General features: G+C 38.7%; 2 protein-coding genes across 2 annotated transcripts; both read left to right on the forward strand.

Annotated features, from left to right (window-relative positions):
• The first annotated feature begins 173 nt into the window (after positions 1–173).
• Positions 174–17,103, forward strand: rassf2b (Ras association domain family member 2b). Its single transcript, XM_026187884.2, has 11 exons — positions 174–879; positions 7,058–7,197; positions 9,475–9,548; positions 11,384–11,459; positions 11,750–11,901; positions 12,928–13,040; positions 13,812–13,954; positions 14,176–14,329; positions 15,026–15,147; positions 15,320–15,417; positions 15,644–17,103. The coding sequence occupies exons 3-11, from the start codon at positions 9,496–9,498 to the stop codon at positions 15,711–15,713; spliced, it is 981 nt and encodes a 326-aa protein (XP_026043669.1). The 5' UTR covers positions 174–879; positions 7,058–7,197; positions 9,475–9,495; the 3' UTR covers positions 15,714–17,103.
• Positions 17,104–17,329: 226 nt separating this feature from the next.
• Positions 17,330–20,566, forward strand: sprn2 (shadow of prion protein 2). Its single transcript, XM_026187886.2, has 2 exons — positions 17,330–17,488; positions 19,761–20,566. Exon 2 carries the CDS (start codon positions 19,762–19,764, stop codon positions 20,278–20,280), a length of 519 nt encoding a protein of 172 aa, XP_026043671.1. The 5' UTR covers positions 17,330–17,488; position 19,761; the 3' UTR covers positions 20,281–20,566.
• The last annotated feature ends 528 nt before the right edge of the window (positions 20,567–21,094 follow it).

Raw genomic sequence — 21,094 nt, forward strand, 5'->3', positions numbered from 1 at the left:
AATCAGTGAAAACATGAAACAGGAAGTATTTCCTCTTAGGTTTGTATGATGATTGGAGTTCTGATTAAATGTTTCAGTGGACCACAAGATTTTCAGATCCTCAAGATGGCTAGAAGTTGAAATGGGTTATGTCCATGTTGTGATGATCGAGGACGCCAGAGGTTACACCAAGTCTACAACAGTACTTTTTTAAGGAAAAAGGGAAAAGAAAACAAAATGTTTAGTCTTCTTATAAAAGGGAGCTAATATATGGAAGTTTGTTTCTGACACCAAAATTATTTATTTAAAAAATAAATTTGAAGGTATTTTTTTCAAAATGTAAGTCTCTCATTTAAACTTGTAAGTTGAAATTTTGAGATGCATAACTCGAAATTTTGACTTGGACAGTAATAAATAATGAAATTTTTTTTTTTTTAAGTTTATTGTATTTTGGCAGATCTGATCTTCCATAAGAGCCATAAACTAGCATGAAGTTGCACATGCGTGGACAGAGTTTGACGTGGGACATTGTACTTTTGTGTCGTGCTTCCATTAAATTGGGGTTTCTGTTGAATAATGTCCTTGCCTTCTGCTCTGCTATTGTTGTCCACTTCTCATTCATCTCCTCACGCAGCGCGAACAAAGACACGTCAGCCTCGCCCTCTGATTGGCTCCCTGCCGGGGCCCCGCGACGCTGCTGTGCCGCGAGCTCCGCCACAACAGATGGACCTCTCGCGCTCTCCTCCTACCAGCTTCTGGATGCACTGCTGCACGCGCCCCGCTGATTGTGTCCAACGGCAGGAGAACGAGCGACTTGTCCCAGGAGTTTTAACGGCTAACGCTCAGTTCAGGAGAAACGACTGGAAGACGAAAGAAAAGGACCGAGGAGACCTATGTTAGGTGAGCCGTGAGAAGACTTCCAAAAGTCGGCACGAAGCAGACAGAGGGGTCGGTGTGGCTGAGTAGGCTGATCATGATGATGTGTCTGAGCGGTAGATGTGGCGATACGGGCTGGCTGCAGATGGATTCTTTGGTTGCCTGTATAAAAATGAAGTTTTAGTGTTTCGACAGCATCAAATGCAGGACGATTTGCAGATTTATTTATTTATTAAAAGCGCAGGGGACAGACAGACTAAAAACCTCGAATATGAGGCATTTGTGAGGAAACATCAGGGCACCAAACATGATGCCCTAGCCTAAATCTTGAACAGCAAATGATAGGACTACCCCACTGGGTCTCTACCAGAGTGTGCATAAAGATGTGTCCTTAAAACGCGTTACATAACAAGAAAATAGGGCCGGATAGACGGAGGCAGTGCCAAAAAAAAAGTGAATATTAATGTGCACTCACTTGCCAGTATATTGTAAACTGCAGTTTAATATATACCAGCAATAAATCCATCCACCATGGTCGTTTCTGGTGTTTTTAAAGTGTTTTGTTGACGTTTGATTTCAACTTTTGGGTGATTAGGTAGGTAAGCGGTAAGCGTAAACCACAATGTAAACATTAAAATTAAATGTTTTCACAAATACTGGACAATATTTAGTTTTGGTAGCTAGTACCAGTCAACTTAAGGTTTCCCTTACTGATTTGTGTTGAGTTATTCTCTAAAATTTTGACCATTACAAATATCAAAATAGTCTTTTCAAGTTCCCATAGCCCTTTCTGACATCTCAAATGCTTTGACTGCCAGTTCATCTGGACGCTTTTATTTTTTTTTTTTTGACACCATCTTAGGAAAGTTTTAGCCTGGTGTTTACGGCCCTTGCAATAGTCAATGTTTATGTGATCAGTGACAATCAATGACAACACAGCCCCAGTCTTCACCCGAACAATGACTAGATAAATACCCACACACATACACAATAGGCCATTGTTTGACATTTAAAGTTATTTTCTCAGAAATTTGAGATAATAAGTCAAATTTTAAAATAGTAATCCAAAATTATGACATGTGGGCGGTTAAAAAAACAAACTTCTATAACAGATTAGGCTGAAACAGAAAACTAATTTATTTTCCTTTTAACATCCCATCTTTCCTGCCGCAGTCTCCCTCTGTGCTCCTGCTTTGATATGTAATTAAAATCTAGTGCCGCACACACATTTGTTCAGGAATCAGGAGGTGCAGTGATAATTGTGGTGTCACTTTTGAAGACACTTGGAACAACAATGGCAAACCTTAACTTTCTGAACCTCAAGGGGAGCAATTAAATGGACTATTAGTGACAGAGAACAAGAGAAGTGAAGGGGCATCCACGCAGGAACGTGGTGATCAGAGTCCATAGAAAATCAGTAAGAAAACCATAAACCTAAAAAAAAAATTCAGGTAAAACTCTAACATTTCTGCCTTCCCTCTTTGCAGTTTTTTCCATAGCCCTCCTCTCTGCCAAAGCAGATCACTTGGGTTGCTGGTTTGGGCCCACAAGTTATATTTTTGATACCCCTGCACTGCATAATAGACATTAAATTGAGGCTGTCGAAGCTCTGATATATCCGATGATATTGATGTGCAGAGCTGGTGAGACTGATGTTTAAAGTGGACGTAAAACCAATTTGGTTTAAGTTTTGAACAAAGTGTCAGTGTGTGTTTCAGCTCTGAAAATGTAATTTCATTGTCTCTACTTTTGAAGTTACAAAAGACCAGAGTGCTGGAAAATTACACCAAATTAAAGAGCACCAAATTTATACCGAGCTCTATGTACTTTGAAGAACTGTAACTAGGAAAATATTTGTAGCATGGTTAAACTTTGCATGGCGTCATTATTTCACAAAAAAGTGGGTGTGCTTTGATTGACGGAGATGGGAATTTCTTCCAGATTTAATTGACTTTATGTGAAACAAACCAGCAGCTGATAATCTTTAGCTCTACCATCTGCCGAAAAGGAAGAAAAGCTCCGTCTTTATCTGGAATCTGGGAGCCATATTCGGATTCGAGTCATGCTTCACTGTGTTGTTTTTTTTGTTTTGTTTTTTTGACAAGCCCAGTAAGCCTAACAAGGAGCAGGAGAGACGAACAGACACACACACACACACACTATTTTTGGCTCAGTGTTGTGAACTAGTTTCGGGAGCTCAGATGTTTTTGGTGTTGCTATGACAATAATGACAATAGCAAGGCAGAGCAGTGGTAACGTGGAGGCTGAAGGCAGGGGAAGAGGACAGGAGCTATTCATCGAGCATTTCAGCCAAAGACATTGACGGAGGAGGTTCAGAGGGAGCAGGGCAAGAGGGCAGAAAACAAGCCGGGGGGAGGATGGAGGAAGTTGTGATCCTGGTTTGTAATAGTGTGTTAGATAGCCTCTAGTCTTTCACAAGGAAACATGAAGCAGCAAACTGTGAACAGAAAGCAGCGGAGAGCAGAGTTACTGTGGTACAAAAATGATGAGACATAAATATATATAGAAAGAGGGGGTAGATGGAGGCTGCGGGTTGACTGAGGTTGTAATGAGGCACGGGGGGATTTCAGACGGTCGATTAGCTCTACATTTGGACACAGAAGAGCACTCCGATCTGAAACAGGACTAGGTCAGCCGTGGGTCAGTCTGGCTAGATTTATATGCTGCTGGTTCTGCTATTGCAGCCACACCATCCTGCAGAGCATTTCTACAGGGAGTGCAGAATTATTAGGCAAGTTGTATTTTTGAGGAATAATTTTATTATTGAACAACAACAATGTTCTCAATGAACCCAAAAAACTCATTAATATCAAAGCTGAATGTTTTTGGAAGTAGTTTTTAGTTTTAGCTATTTTAGGGGGATATCTGTGTGTGCAGGTGACTATTACTGTGCATAATTATTAGGCAACTTAACAAAAAACAAATATATACCCATTTCAATTATTTATTTTTACCAGTGAAACCAATATAACATCTCCACATTCACAAATATACATTTCTGACATTCAAAAACAAAACAAAAACAAATCAGCGACCAATATAGCCACCTTTCTTTGCAAGGACACTCAAAAGCCTGCTATCCATGGATTCTGTCAGTGTTTTGATCTGTTCACCATCAACATTGCGTGCAGCAGCAACCACAGCCTCCCAGACACTGTTCAGAGAGGTGTACTGTTTTCCCTCCTTGTAAATCTCACATTTGATGATGGACCACAGGTTCTCAATGGGGTTCAGATCAGGTGAACAAGGAGGCCATGTCATTAGTTTTTCTTCTTTTATACCCTTTCTTGCCAGCCACGCTGTGGAGTACTTGGACGCGTGTGATGGAGCATTGTCCTGCATGAAAATCATGTTTTTCTTGAAGGATGCAGACTTCTTCCTGTACCACTGCTTGAAGAAGGTGTCTTCCAGAAACTGGCAGTAGGACTGGGAGTTGAGCTTGACTCCATCCTCAACCTGAAAAGACCCCACAAGCTCATCTTTGATGAGCCCAAACCAGTACTCCACCTCCACCTTGCTGGCGTCTGAGTTGGACTGGAGCTCTCTGCCCTTTACCAATCCAGCCACGGGCCCATCCATCTGGCCCATCAAGACTCACTCTCATTTCATCAGTCCATAAAACCTTAGAAAAACCAGTCTTGAGATATTTCTTGGCCCAGTCTTGACGTTTCAGCTTGTGTGTCTTGTTCAGTGGTGGTCGTCTTTCAGCCTTTCTTACCTTGGCCATGTCTCTGAGTATTGCACACCTTGTGCTTTTGGGCACTCCAGTGATGTTGCAGCTCTGAAATATGGCCAAACTGGTGGCAAGTGGCATCTTGGGAGCTGCACGCTTGACTTTTCTCAGTTCATGGGCAGTTATTTTGCGCCTTGGTTTTTCCACACGCTTCTTGTGACCCTGTTGACTATTTTGAATGAAACGCTTGATTGTTCGATGATCACGCTTGAGAAGCTTTGCAATTTTGAGACTGCTGCATCCCTCTGCAAGATATCTCACTATTTTTGACTTTTCTGAGCCTGTCAAGTCCTTCTTTTGACCCATTTTGCCAAAGGAAAGGAAGTTGCCTAATAATTATGCACACCTGATATAGGGTGTTGATGTCATTAGACCACACCCCTTCTCATTACAGAGATGCACATCACCTAATATGCTTAATTGGTAGTAGGCTGTCGAGCCTATACAGCTTGGAGTAAGACAACATGCATGAAGAGGATGATGTGGACAAAATACTCATTTGCCTAATAATTCTGCACTCCCTGTACTAACACAAGAATCTCTTGTTATAACAGACAAAAGTGATCAATGGTTTGGAGATGTTTCAATTAAACAGGGTAACTGCATCGAAATCTGGTCTCTGAGCATGTTATGGCCTGCTATTGTAGAGCTGCCTTATTTTGATAAAAAAAAAAAAAAATACGTGAGTACTCTGCAGTGGGCTGCTTATGATTATTTAGAGCTTTAGCTTTGCATTTCCATTACAGTCATATGTTTTGATACATTTATGGAGTTCTAAAACTAAAACAATATAAATTGTTCACTTTTTTTTTTTTGATAACTTGAAATGGAGCGAAAAAGGAAAAAAAAACCTGTTAAACACTTTTAGGCCTCTTTTGAAACTTTGAATCACATTTTTTGTTTGTGCAAATGAAACACATTAAAAGTAGACTAAAGTAATAATAAAGTTTATAAAATATAACAGTCTAATAGTTTTACAATAGTAAAAGTGAATTTGAAGCCCAGCTGCAGATTAGTTTTTGCATCAGTTTAGCCATCGCTATCATAATTCAGCAAAATGAAAAGAGTAAGGTGCCAGGTAAACTAAAAATAAAATGTCTAAAGAATAAGTGTTGTTCATAGTAGAAGTGGGGTCAATTATCTAAAGCGACAGACAGTACCAAGGTGAAGAAGAGAGTGTAGCCAGGGTACAGTGGGTAGAGATGAGTGATTAGAGTGAAAGGGAGGGTTTATAAGATGGTAGTGAGATGTACTATGATTAGTTTGTAGAGAGTGACCCTGAAAAGAGTTGAAGATGCTCTCACTCCCAATGACTGACCAATGCTGTATTAATTTCTAATAATGTATTCATTATAAATGGATACTTCAGAAGGACAGCTTAGGTCGAGACAAAGTTGGAGAGGTAAGGCTGAGATGGATTGGACATGCAGAGGAGGGACAGCGAATACACTGAACAAAGGAAGGTGAATATGGAGCCTGCCAGGCAGAAGGAAAAGACCACAGAGAAAATGGATGCAGTGAAAGAGGACATGTAGAGGGGCAGGTGTGATACAGGAGGATGCTAGAGGCAAGGTGAGATGGAAGCATCTGATCCACTTTGGCAACCACTAAAGAGAGCAGCCAAAAGAAGATCATTTGTATTCATCTAGTTTTTCATTTACAACCCCTGAATTAAATAATATGTTAACTCGTATTAGATGATTGACACTGCTCTAAAATAACAGTGAAAAGAACAAAATGGGTGTCTCACCATGAATGAGCAGTGAGTATGGCTCACATTTTTAATGTTGCCCTCTCAGCAGCGTTAAAAGTGACATGTCTGAGTCAATCTTTTTCTCTGGAGCTTGAAGTCTCATGAAAGAAGGATCAATTTTGTTATCAGATTCCAGTTTAGTTGGCATAAAGTTCACGTTGATCTCAGACAATTATGGCATTGTTTTTGTGTTGTCAGCTGTCCACATGTCCGTCGCAGACCGCTGCCTTTGACCGTGATAATAAAGGCTAATGTCTTCCATTGTGTAGGTCAGTGCTTAGCTTTTGAGCTCTTGACAGGGCTAATATAGGTGATGAAATATTGATAGCCCCTGGCGTTGGGCTGAGCTGATTGGCGTTAAATATTTAATTTGCCCACATTAACTGAGGCTTTTTATTTCAGAGATTGACAGCCCCATCTTATTTTATCAGCACTGCGTGTTGAAGCTGCTTCTGTTTACACTAAACTGTGGAAGTATGTGCCTGATCCAAGAGTTTAAAGATTGATAACAAGTGAGGCTCGTCCACGTGTGTGTAAGCGGATTATTCATTTGTGCTGCTTGAATTGAGGAAGTTTTAAGCTGTGTCAGGCCCTGTGTCGGCTTCCTGTGTGGCTGATTGAGTAAAGGAGGAAGTGATTTAACGGAAGGGGAGCACTTCCTTTTAACGTCCCCACTCTTCCCTGTCTGTTCACAGTCACGTTCAGAAGAAAAGACCCTCTTGGATCACTGACACCTGAGGATACAAACAGAATCTACCTGCCTATAACTTTGGCTGCCTCTCCTCATAGGCAGTTTCTTCTCTGGTGACTCAACAACAACTCAGTCTTTACGACGGTAAGATCCATTGTTGTCTTATAATACATTTTTATATATATATATATATATATATATATATATATATATATATATATATTCTTAATATTTCATATTTTGTTGGCTGTTATGTTACAGAGGCACTGGCTATGTAACAGGAAGGTAGTTTAAACCGAGGCCTTTCAACTAATGTCCAAAATGGTTTTGGGTGTTTCGGCCTGTTTACAGTAAATCAAGTGTATTTAACACTACTGTGGGGAGTATGCTGTAAACAGGGGTTAACTGTAACTAATTAGCAGTAATACTACTTCAATGTTAACACAAAACAAAAAAGTCTACGGCAGGTATGGGTAAAGTACACACCTGGGGCTGGAATCAGCCTGCAGACTACCTCAGGTCACTCACAGTTGCTCTAAAAGGAATATGAAAGGAGGCTAGACACACGTTTTTTTTAAATATACATGAATCATACAAATTTAGAGTTTGTTGCAAATAACAGTGGAGCAGTAATAAGCTGTGTCCAGTGAATTGCTTACCCAGTGGAAGGATTCGAACTCCACCGTCTTGTATTGTAGCTGGTAGTCCTTGTCTTCGTAGTCTCAGTTAGCTCACCCACTTGAACCATCTCTCTGCCTCCAGCTCGCCAAGGCACTCCGCAGTAGAACAAGGACTACTGTCAAGGAGTCTCTGGGGACTGCCACAAAAGTGACCTGATCATCTTACGGGTAGAAAAACAAGAGACAGCAAGGGATGCAAAACAAACAGCAGAGGAATAGCAGCTGTAGGTATAGCTGTAATTTCGTAGGTCATCACTGTTGCATAGTGTGGACTTAAATGTTACTTAAATCTAACACAGTGTAGGTGTCTTGAAGAGTGAAGAATAAATTGTGACCTGATGACAGATCTAATTGTAAAGTCACACAGATATTGAAGCTGTATTGTCAGGTCATCATGAATGTCTAACCATTTTTTTTTTTTTTTTTTTTTTGCAATCTGCCTTAAACAGGCGATCATTTAAACCAATAGGATTCATTTTCTTCAGAGGCTAAGCTGAGACCTGCAGTAAATGTTGTTTCAGTTCAGTTGTGACTTATTGAAATATGTCAGTGTAGAAAAAAATCACGCGCATTGCATGACAAAGCAGAGGTCTTTCTACATATAGAGGAAAATCCCCAGAAGAAAATGTGTTTTTAAGGTCTATGTCAGCATCATTGATGACCCTGTGCAATCATATTATGTATTTTTTGTTATTATTATTAAGGTCAAGGGTTAAAAAAAACTATCATTCTTCATTGAAAGTTGTTCCAAAATATCCTTTCTGCTTGTCTCAAAAACACAGGGTTTGGTTAGAGAACCAAGAATTCTTATTTTAATTACTTAAAAAAAGATGTTTCTTATAGCATGGGCTTGTTAAGTAACTATCATGAACTTTCATTTTGGGGATTAACTTTTGTGGGTTAGGCCAGAGGTCATCACTGATTTTAGACCTCAAAGAGTTAGGTGGGGTTACATTTACTCAACCATAAAATGTATTTTTGCTCATGAAATTGCTAAAACGGTAGCAAAATGCTCAATTTCGTGTTAAGTAAGGCGATTCATTGCTTCATCTACATGCAAACTAATCTTGGTAAGTGCCTCTGACTCCAAAGGCCTATTTTGAGGAAAAACCCTGCAACAGTTGCATCTTTAACTTTTGGTCTTCATGTTCTGAGGAAAAACAAAAAGAAAAGAAAAGCGTGCTATATGGCAGATGAAGGCACATAATGTGTTTTGCCAGTAGCATGCTCAGAGATGAATGTTTAGGCAGCTGAAATAATTTGCAGCAGCAGGTGGTCCATGTGTCCTGCACCTGTCCTTCATCCGGAGGTTTCTATCCTGCCAAACTCACACAGAAACACTCTGTCACTCAGCGAAGAGGGAAGGAAAACTCTGCAGGGTGGTGGCAGAGTGCCATTTAAAACAGCTGCATGTGCAAATGTGCAGCGTTTGTTTATGTGAAAGAGCTCACAGGAAAGAGAAAATACATTGTAAGACGAAGAAGAGAATGAGGAGAGCAGCTGCTCCCCTCATTCGCATAGTATATGTTTTGATTTAGTACAGGGACACAGTGGTGGAGGTTTAACTATCTTAAGGGAAGTAGTTGCCAGGAAAGCAGATATCATCTTCTTGTTATTGTTTACGGTCTGCAGCTCTCCCTCCTCCTCTTCCTGTAGTCACTCTGTCACTTCTGTTCTGTGCTCGCTGCTGGTCATGAGGAGTCATGAGACATTAACTCTGTGTGCCTTCTTTGTGTCTCAGCTCCTCTCATGCTCACTGAGAATGGATGATACACAGTACGGGGTTCAGATCGGAGAGAACAAGTTCGTCAGCAAGTAAGTCTTCCATCCCGCACTGTTTCTCATATAAACATAAGTATGTTTATACAGATTATAAATTCACAGTAAGTGACAACAGGGAAACAAATGAGTAGCCTTTATTCATCTTTGGTATGTTTAAAAAAAACCCATTAATTTAAAAAAGATGATGTGAAATAGGGATGTTTGTGGTTTTAAAGGTTTCAGCCTGTTAACTGTTTGCAGTGTTCATTATCTGAAATCTAGGTCTTTATTTATGACAACAAGTATCCCTAATACCTAACAAACTGTGTGATCTTTGGCTTTTGAAGTCTGACCAATCAGTTAATAAAAATGATAAATAATGCACACTGAAAACTATTAACAATTATTTTTCTCCACAACATAAAGTTACAGTTACTCCGCCTACCTGCATATACATTCACTTGTATTGTGAGACTCCTATTTAGGGTTTCAGTATAGAGACATTGAAATATTAAGGGAACAGGACTTCACCTGGTCCTGAAACTGCTTGTCAGTTAATTGTCAAATTACATTTGACTTCTATAAGCATACAAGACACGATATCCTGCCAAGATGACTGAATAATAAACAGCAGTACACAGATCATGTTACCAGTCACTCACAGGGTTAACACAGAGACAGGAAATCACACACTTGCATCTACTGAAACCCCAAACCTCTCAACAGAAAGCCAAATCAACATTTTATTCACACAGCCAAAGATAAATGTCTTTTCCAAAGTTTTTAATGGTGGCTTTATTAAGCTGATGAGAAAACATCAATTGAAACTGAATCTCAGCCTTACCAAGAACAGACATTAAATGCTTCTCTTTAGACATGCTTCTTATCTTACTACACCAAGAAACTGCTACACCCACTTTTCTTCTTCCTTTGTCTGTACATTAAAAAAGAAATGAGAGCTAATGAAAGAAAGGACGGGATCTGAAAATTACACATTAATCTCAATTCTGTGACTTATTTTTAATCTTTTAATCCTGATCTCATCTGGTTCTTATCTGGTGGGAAAGAACTTAAATGTAGTAGTGGCTATCAAGTAATGCTAATGGAGAATAAACCTCTAGGAGAAAACTGTGAGAAGATGAAAAATCAGTGAAAACGGCAACATTGTAATTTAAGGTTTGGGTGGGTCAGAGAATTTTGTCAGATTTGAGATTGGGCAGTTTGTTAATCTCAGGGTTAAACAGGGTTGGAATTAACATTTCAATCTGCCCCTGCATAAAGTACACAATAACACTAATCCAGCAGCAGAGACTGCCCTATCTTTCTCTAAACATATATGAAGTTTTTTTTTTTTTAATTAGTTCTTTTTATTTTCGGTCTTACTGACATTAACATTAACAGCATAGTAAGGAATACTTTATTTTATCAGGAATGTTGTGGAGGGCCGCACCAGCATTACACAGGAGGTGATCTATTACTACATGGCTATATTACAACCTGCCCCTGCACAGTGGCATAGAATGAGACTTTGTAGAATAGTTTTCTTTTTGTTTGCTCATCTCTCAGCTGCCTTCAACTCACCACCACAGAAACTAAGTGAAATCCAAAATTACCAAAGTGGTGATTAAGTGCCAGAAATATTGTCAGTGCAGTGACCTGTATCCACTGATGTTAGCACCAACTGGTTTTCAGATATATTTGCATCACTCCATTAGTGATGATGTTATGCATTTTTGGGATGAATAAAGATCCCCAAAATTTGATCTAGTGTTGTTAAAAGTGCACGGTGCATGCAGAATTACAGCTGCAGGCACTACGAGGTGGTAAATCAGTGGGAATCTCCTTAAAACTTTGTTTCCTTCCAGTGATTTAACTACTTCTGTCTTCAGGTCAACAGTCCTGTCACATCTTAAAACTTACAACCTCTATTATGAAGGGCAGAATCTGCAGCTGCGGCACAGAGAGGTGAGTAATTGCATCTCTCGGTTTGTGTGTGTATGTACTCACATACAGTGTGAGTGCAGAGTGAGTGAGTGAATGTGTTTAATCTTATTTTATTGTTTTAAATTTCAACAGAAGAACCTGAATGTGTCGAGGCTTCATCCCCGCTTTCACTTTTGCTCTTAATATATTTAATATAATATACCCCACCCATTTCACCCTATATCCCTAAGGAGTAGCAACTGTCCAGTCTGTGTGTATTTACTGTATATGTGTGTTTGTGTGTATTCATCAGTATTCGTGTCTTCCAACAGGAAGAAGAGGAACTGATTGTTGAGGGCTTGCTGAATATCTTTTGGGGCCTCCGGCGACCAATCAGGCTACAGATGCAGGATGACCACGAGCGAATCCGGCCGCCCCCCTCCTCCACGTCTTGGCACTCGGGTTGCAATCTGGACAGTCAAGGGTAAGAGCTCCAGACAGATCCAGTTACACCCCAGTGACCGGAAATGGTGATACAGAGAGGTCAGTGAGGGCAGATATAGATTTTATCTAGTTTGTCCAATGAAAGACAAGCAGGTATTTAATGTTTAAAAGTGTGTAATTAGGGTTTGAGATTTAAATCCATGTAAATGGAGTTTAATTCCTAAATAAGATACAAATTGGCAGCTTTCCATAAGCAAAAGTGAATCTTTTAAGCCACACTTCTGGTTTAATTGAGGATCGTACTCCAAGCTATTGCAAATCAGTCCATGTCAATAGGCTCTTAGTGCCATTTTCAGCGCTCCCATTTATCAAAAGAAGCTATTCTTGCTCCGAGGATAGCAGGCCTCACAGGCATAGAGCTGCCATTTGGATGTTAACATGAAAACAACAACAAAAACTCTCATAAGTAGCCAAATTGCTGTGAGATTCTTCAGAAATTTGCTTGATTATGACAGGAAACATTGTCACAACTCCTAACTAAAAGAACAGCTGCACTGGCAAAGAGGAACAGCAGTCACAAGTTGAAACTAACCAACCCAGATATGACAGCAGGTTAAAAATGGCAGCTACTACAGGAAACCTAATAATAAGACTCACCACTACAGTCAGGACAGACCAGCATGTTGATGGCATCACAAACACATATCAAAGTGAAAAAAGAAAAACTGGTGTTCTCAAGAAAATCTCACAAACTGATCGAGATCTCCCTCTAGATTCATACATGGTGTGGAGGGAGTTTTAGTTCAGCTGTGCAGACCTGGACTGCTCTTAAACTTAATGGCTTTACAAGATTCTAGTGGCTGTTAGTCCACACTAAAATCAATATCAGGATAATAGTTTTTTGAGAAACTACAGCTTATGGTCATAAATACATGATGGGAGTTATCATTTGAAGGTGCAGTTTTTATCTGAAAAAATATTTTTAGCTGTATGTTTACAGTTTTGACAGTTTGCAGTTCTTCTCCTTCACCCCATAAATGTACTCTCTCCTGTTCCCTGTTTGAAGTTCTCCCACCACCACAGATGGTCAACAGGCTCAGCAGAGCTCACCCACAGTGGAAGTGACGCCACCTGACAGCCAACCAGAGGACAACGGTGTGACTGAAGAGGAGGCAGAAGGTAAATTTTGGACTTTCGTTTTATACATTTATATTTTAAGACTTCAGTCATTTAGATTTTAAATATTTCAAGCTGTATCTACATGGTTATAAATAACCAATAAAGTAAGAGTAAAATATTAACCCAAAGGTGTAAATTAGTCTAAATTGCCCATAGGTGTGAATGCGGGAGTGAATGTAAGCGCGAATGGTTGTCTGTCTCTGTGTATTAGCTCTGCGACAGACTGGCAACCTGTCCAGGGCGTACCCCGCCTCTTGCCCTATGACAGCTGGGATATGCTCCTGCACCCCCTGTGACTCTGAAAAGGATAAGCGGATGGATGGATAGATAGATTTATCTTATTTTGAACGTGTTTGCTCACACTTCTTTCAGTATTTATAGATTTTTTTTGAGCTGTTTCTCAGTTTTTTGCTACCTGTTCTTTTGGTTTTACTCATTTGAACTGTACATTACTCTGATGGCTATAATGAGGATCGAATAAGCAGCCTCAAACATCAGTCATTTACTAAGAATATTTTGTTTTTAAACTGGCTGAATCTTGGCGAAAAAAAGTTGGATCGCATTAAGATGAAATGAAATTAGCTATAAACACATTTTTAATTAAAAATAAAATTTGCACATTAAAGCGAAAGATAAAATTTGTTTACAGTTCTGTGTAAGTGATGTTTATTTCTAAAACTATGGTTTTCTTTCACTATTTTGTGATCTTAGCTTAGGGCTACACTGAATAATAATCAGTAATTTAAGGTGGTTCAACATTTGATTTGACAGAGGACAGTGAGAGCTCCGCTCAGCTCCTCAGGACAAAGAGCGATGCCGGGGTCTTAAGGAGAGGCCAGCGAAGGTCGCCAAGTGACCAGAGGAAAATCCGACGCCATCGATTCTCCATCAACGGACACTTCTACAACCATAAAGTAAAACTTTTAAAAACTTACAGAATAATCAAATAAAATTCATTAGGTTAGTTCATTTATGTGACTTTATGTGATTTGGGAACAGGTTTTAGTTACATTTTTCTTGAGAAAATGTGTTTAAAAGTGAAAAGAGTAAAAGTTTTAGCTTCAACAATTTTAACTGAACCTAAATTAATATTTAAAATATTAATATTTAAAATGTTTTTCCATTTCATCCTCAGACAGCAGTGTTTACGCCTGCTTACGGGTCGGTGACTAACGTTCGCATCAACAGCTGTATGACCACGCCGCAGGTGCTACGAGTTCTCCTTAACAAGTTCAAAATCGAAAACAGCCCAGATGATTTTGCACTCTATCTGGTCCATGCTAGTGGAGGTGAGTTAAGACTTTAGCCGCAGTCCACTAATTTTATTTTATCTGATTTTATCATCTACTTTTAGACTTTTAGTTTTATTACTTTTAAAGTTGGAAGTTTTTGCATTATTGCTGGTGGTGCAATCAAATCTGAACTAAAGCTACAACACAGAGCTTCTCTATAAAGCTTCGTAGCTGAAAATGCTACGTCAAGATGAACAGGATCAACCTTTTGAATCTCTATAAAGCTTATAATTTATTTTTATTTTTTTTAGAGGCTATGATATTTGGAAACTCAACACAGAATCGGTGTTGTCATTATTCCATTTCTGTTCACTCACTGGGTTTTCTGAGCTGAAAGAAACACATTGCAGTCAGTAATCAAACAGCAATTAGCAGAAGTGTAACTGAAAAGTAATGATGCTTTCAAAATGATGATGAAGATGTTTGATGAGATTGTAGATTATGTTGCGGTAACAAATGGCAAACTACCCCACATACACTGAGTGCTCTTGCTGTTTGTTTTTGATTAAGTTCTTGCATCAGACCCAGCTGTAAAGTCTGAATGTCAGTGCTAAATTATTCATGAACTATTGGCTATGTGGATTACAAATATGGATATGTGTCATGTAGCTCAAAGGCGGACATTGAGGACATTGTGTATAAAATGTGTTATTGTTATTAATCCATCACTCCGTGTATGTTCTGGTGTTTCAGAGCGAGTGAAACTGAAGCGGACTGACTATCCTATGTTGCTGAGAATCATGCAGGGACCGTGTGAGCAAGTCTGCAAAATATTCCTCATGGAAGAAGATCTCGGAGAAGAAGTCACATATGATGTAAATCACCATTTTCTTTTTTCATAGCTATAAATGAACATGTGTTAATTATTTTACAGTTACTTTTTCCTTGAAAAACGAATAAAGTATACGCACAAGTATTTGCACTTGTGTTTCCAATATTCAATTATCTTTTGGGATTTGGCCTTAAAATTCTCTTTGCTTCCACAAGGTGGCGCAGTATATCAAGTTTGAGATGCCTGTCCTCCAGAGTTTCATCACCAAGCTAAAGGAAGAGGAGGACAGAGAGGTGCAGAAACTCAGGAGAAGGTATAAGAAATACATTTTTAATCTGTCCTGGCATTCAGTAAACATAATCTTAACATCTTTAACTTTTATGAGCTGCAATAAATATGAAAAGTGGAGGCCTACAAGCTATTTTTAAACTATTTTTTAGCCCACCACCTGCCCCCAGTCTAATGTGGATGTGCACGTGTTTTTATTGGCTCTTTAAAAAATCCTCAGATTTGGTCTTCCTCTGCCTTCATATTTGCAGGTATAACTATATTCGGAATATAATCGAGAAGCAGCTCCAGTGTCTTCCAGAGGGGGCAAAGTGTATGTGATCTGCTTATGGTAGGGCCCCCCACACCAAACTGTCACCACAGCTGCCAAGCCGTGACCAAGAGAATGACCAAGAATCAGCTGACAAGAGCAACAAGTACATGTTTCACCAACTGTCCTCCCTCAGCACATCCCACAATCAGTCAGCCCACAGTTTGCTCTTTCGTGCACGTGTTGAGTGTGACCATCTCTGTGATACTGAGAGTCATGGCAACACACACACTTTTTTTTTCTTTGCTTTTCTTTACCATGAACAGAGCACTCGGACAAACGTCTCCTGTTTGTGTTTTTTAACCTTTTTTTAGTCTGTTAGCCTGCAAGATGAGGCTAAAATGTAACCTGTCTTCTGCCTTCGCTGCAGGAAATATTCAAAATCGTTTTAAAGCACAAATGTCATCTTATAGTGACTATATAGGTTTCTCCAAGCACAAAACACACAAAGTTGGTGGGATACTTTGAAGCTGATGTAAACATTTAGGACCTTTTTCATTTCATTGATGTGAAATCTTTTTATTGCCACTGCAGGCTGTGACTGTGATAATGCAGTTACACACAGTATTTGGCAATTTTACATGTAGGCAGCATGTAAGACTGAGAATCACAGGGAACAACCATCCTGTAAATGTGGAGTGGTCTGACGGTGACAAAAATTAACCTTACATATTTCATTAAATTTAATGCAAAAAAAGCCCAAGTGAAAGAGTATGGAGAAGTGATTCCTGCATATCAAACCCCCAAAACTTCAACTGTTTATGTTTGGTGGCACCGGTCTTTGTCCTGCTTACTGAGTTTTAAATGAGATCTGGTGACATTGAAGCCAAACTCTCAGCATGAAGTTAGATCCAGAAGTTCCCCAAAATAACAGACTATTCCTTGGAATAATGCAACTTTTTGAGCTACTTGTTTTGTTCCTACACACACTCTTACGCTAAAGGTTTGCCTGACGTTAACCAGATTGCACAAAATCTTCATGTTTTGTTTTCATTTTGATTTAGTTTTTTTTTTTTTTTTAGTTTTTTTGACATCTACATCCAGCAGAGACAAGAAGCACAAAACGATAATCCCACAAGACTGTGAATTTTACGGAGAATGTTTTTAAACGTATGAACGAGCATTTCTAAGCAGTGCGGTTTGCCTCCACATGTACAGCACTTTGTCTCCTTCCGCCTGACAGTTCAGTATTTCTGACACGCAGTGGACGACGCCCCGAAGATTGTGTGAGAGCATGCATGTTGTGTTTTTAGTGACTAAGACTTGCCTGCTTTTGTATTGTGTCTTTTACAAAGTAAAGAAGAAATTTTAGCCTTTAAAGTGTTAACTCTTGCCACTACTTTGTGGAAGTTTTCGTACAATGTTTGTTATTTAATAAAAAATTTGTCTGGGGAAAATGAACTTGTAGTTCTCATCTGTTTTTGTTGCAGTCACTGCTACCTAACGATGCTGAATTCGTTTGCAGTGGCAGAAGCTTCGGGAGAGCTCGCTGAATGTTCTGGTTTGTTTACTCGGAGAGTTAAATAATTCAGATAAAATTAGAAACGCAAATGTTAAGCCCGCGCTCTCAGGTATTTATGCGTGATGTCGGCAGCACCAGCAGCTTACTGCACAGTCAGCCAATGAGGTGATTGAGATTGTCTGACGGATAACAGGCTGGCCCTGAAACATACTTTCCCACAGACAAGAAAAGGAGTCTGAGCTGCGAACATCACTTTTGGCTTCAGCTTCCCAAAGAGGAATACCATCCAAATCTCCGCCACACAAAAAAATATTAATTTCGCAGGTAAGACTTTTTTTATTTCTATTTTTTTCTCTTTTTTCTTCATGTTACTAATTTATATTAAAATGTGGGATGTTTATTGTATGAGGCTCAGTGAGTTACAGCCTTTTGTTCTTATTTCTGGGATATTTAAAAAAAATATTTGCACAGATCAGAGCTTATATCTAGAAAGTGTAGCTGTAATCTGAGAGTCACTGGATTATTCTCAAACTAACTGACCCAGTGTAATTATAGCTCGAGTTACCTTGTAAGAGGACACAGATTAGACAGTGTACACCGTCTGTTGACAGAGCCAATGATGTCATGGTCATATAATCAGTGGTGGGACATGTATTTCATTTCTTTGTAAAAGAATTAGTAGTACTATACAAAGTAATGTAATATAAAAGTTGCATACAGCGTACAAAGACTGTGGTATTTGTCAAATCCTAATTCTCAAGCAACACATGGTAGTACTAATTACAATTAATATGAATGCATCTCAAGGTACAAACAAGGATTATAATAAATAAAAAGTCAACTCTAAGTTCTCTTTTAATCATGGATACTTAATAATAATATATAAAACCAACCTGGATTTATAGACTGAATGGTTGATAAAAGAGAATTTAAGTGGAGCGGATTAAACTTTGCTTTAAATTGGATTTAAAGTTTGAAAAACAGACGTAGTTATGATTCAGTGATAGCGATCCTTATTAGTGGATTGGTGTTATCGATGCTCTAATATGTGAGCTATCCTTCAGTGACGCAGTTGGTCAAGGTGAAACTGCTGTAGGCGTTTTAAATACTGGAGAGTATTTCTTAAAACTCTATAACATACTTATTAAAATTATCTATTTAAATCCTCATCCAGAGAAGACTTAATTAAAATAAAGCTGGTGAATAAAAGTAAAAAGTGCAATATTTCTTTTTAAAATGTGTCAGAGTGCATGTGCAAAGTAGCATTAAAAAACCCACTCAATGTAGTCATGCATACATCAAAAGTGTACAGATTTGAGTAAATGTTTTGATGCAAGCGTATTTCTGCCACAGAAAAACAGAAATTGCCACCCAATTTTATCTCAATATTTCAACATGATTCAATATTTCAAGTTGAGTTATTAAAATTTTGAGATACTTTTTAGTGGCACAAACAAGTCACTAACTCTAATGTTAGTCCTCATGTTCACCTCATTACTGAAATTATTACTAGATACAGGACCTGCTTAGACTTCACAGTACTTAAAAATACACTTGTCCTACCACACTGTATATAAAGTACAATCTTCACTAATATTTTGTTAGTACAGATTATAGCAGTGACATACTTAATGCAATATGTTTTTACTAGGTTTTTGTTTTTTTGGAGTTTACATAATTTAATGTTGGATATTTTATAATAATACATCAATAATATTGTATTTATGGTGCATAGCCTACACCTAAACCTCATATATAAATGTAGCCTGGATGTTTGTTAATACATTATTTTTATGGCCTGTGTCATCTTTCTCTAATTCTTTTTACATGGTTATCTTATGTCTTAGCCTGTCCATAATTTGGGATTAGGTCAAAAATAGTCAGATTTCAGAATTAAGAAAATATGAATTTCATCCCAACAAAAACGAGCTAATCCATAGATTTAGAAACAGACCCCATCTACAGGATCCTAACTGAGGTGCATTAGAAAATATGAGTCTGATCTGATCCCTTGTCTGCTTCAGCACTCATGCCACAGTGCTTGTGTAAGATTTGTTTCTCAAAGCTGGATTAAGAGCAGTGATCTGTGCTGTTCCTAATTCATCAGCAGTGTAACAATACCACACAGCAGGACTAAAGCTGCACTGAGAACATCTCATCAGTGTGTTTGTGTGAGTTCAAGAACCTTTCCATTTTATATAATGTATAAAGTATAGTTTTAAAAAAAATAAATTTAAGTACTCACCATTCAAGTAGTAATAATGCAAATAAATATTTTCTCTTTAAATGATTTAAACGAAATCCTTGGTTGGTACTTGTTGGGTAATTATTTTACTATGTATAGTCTAAAACAGCAACAGCAGAAACAAAAATTTGATTTTCCTGTTTATAATAGCAAAATGAATACATAATTTTTTAAATCCCAATGACAGAACAAAGCTGAGCAAAAAAATTAACAACACAACTGAAAGATGATGTAACATGTAATAGAAGTAAAAGCAAGTCTATAAAAATGTAAAAGTGATTACTAATGAAGTTCATTAACCTCATTAACCAATTCAGTCCTAATAAAGTTTCTATAATCTTATTTTGACAGGATGAAAATCACGTTGGAAATGCACAAACTTTCCACAGTGGCCCTCTGTGTGCTGCTCCTGGCCACACTGTTACCCGGCTCCAAGGCCCGCCGTGGACGTGGAGGTGGTGGGTTCAGCCGAGGAGGAGGAGGCTACAGCCGGGGGTGGGGAGGTCAGCCCTACAGACCACCGCCTGTCCAGAGCAGTGGCCCCAGTGCCGGGAAAGTAGCTGGGGCAGCTGCTGCAGGAGCAATAGGAGGATCCATGCTCGGCTCTGCCTTGAGCCGTCCTGGGTATGGGTATGGGTATGGCGGAGGATTCGGAGGATATGGTGGATATGGAGGGTATGGAGGAGGTTATGGATACCCACGATACGGAGGTGGTTACGGCTATGGCCCCCGCCCTGGCTATGAGCCAGAGGGCTCTGGTGATGTAGAGTACTACACCGGAGCATCCAGTGGCCCAATCTACAACAGCATCATTGTTGTCATTGGCTCCCTAATGTCCCTGCTCATGGGCCACTGGGTGGCATTCATGTAGCGCTGGAGACGAAGCTGAGATTTACAAACACACCAGAAAAAACCCTCCTTTCAAAAATAACCCATCCTACTGTAAAGGGGACATTTTTAAAGTCATAGTTCACCTGAAATTTGAGTTTTCAGAAATAAAAACCTGTTGCCAATTTGTTTTATGGACACTTCAGTGACCCTGTGTGAGGACAATAAGAGGAGTTTGACTTATCAATGTGACACCATTACGCTGAATATGAAAACACGCGGTCAAAAATCATTATTAAAGTCACGAAATGTAATCTGATTTGATGTGATGTTGCTATCCTGTATATGCTGTATATTGTGTATAGGTTATATTTTTTAGTATTGCTTTCGTTGACATATTTGCATAATTAAATGTTTTATGATCATTTGTAGATTTTTATTAAAGAATGTTCTTTAATATTTAAAACTGTTATGAATGTAAAATAAATGTGTGATATAGCTTCGTGTTGACATTCATTCTCCATGCTAACCACATCATTTTAGATTATTTTAGATTATTATTAAGCCTTAGGAACCTTTGTAATCCTTTTCAGACTGACGTCACTGACTTTGTTTCTCATTTGTTCTTGGGTTTCTTTAGATTGTGATATGAAGCATTGTGTTATGAGGGCAATAATCGGGGCTAAGTGTGGCTAGTGAAACTGAACTGAGCTTTCCAAAAAAAAAAGTGGTTAATCAAAGTTAATTTATAATCTAACAAGGAGAGGCAATTACTTTTTCACACGGTTTCAGGTCGTTTGAACAGCTTTTTTCTTCCTAATAAAAGAAATCATCATTTACAAACTGCATTTTGCATT

This window comes from Astatotilapia calliptera, chromosome 12, assembly GCF_964374335.1.
Source record: "Astatotilapia calliptera chromosome 12, fAstCal68.1, whole genome shotgun sequence".
Classification (NCBI taxonomy): domain Eukaryota; kingdom Metazoa; phylum Chordata; class Actinopteri; order Cichliformes; family Cichlidae; genus Astatotilapia; species Astatotilapia calliptera.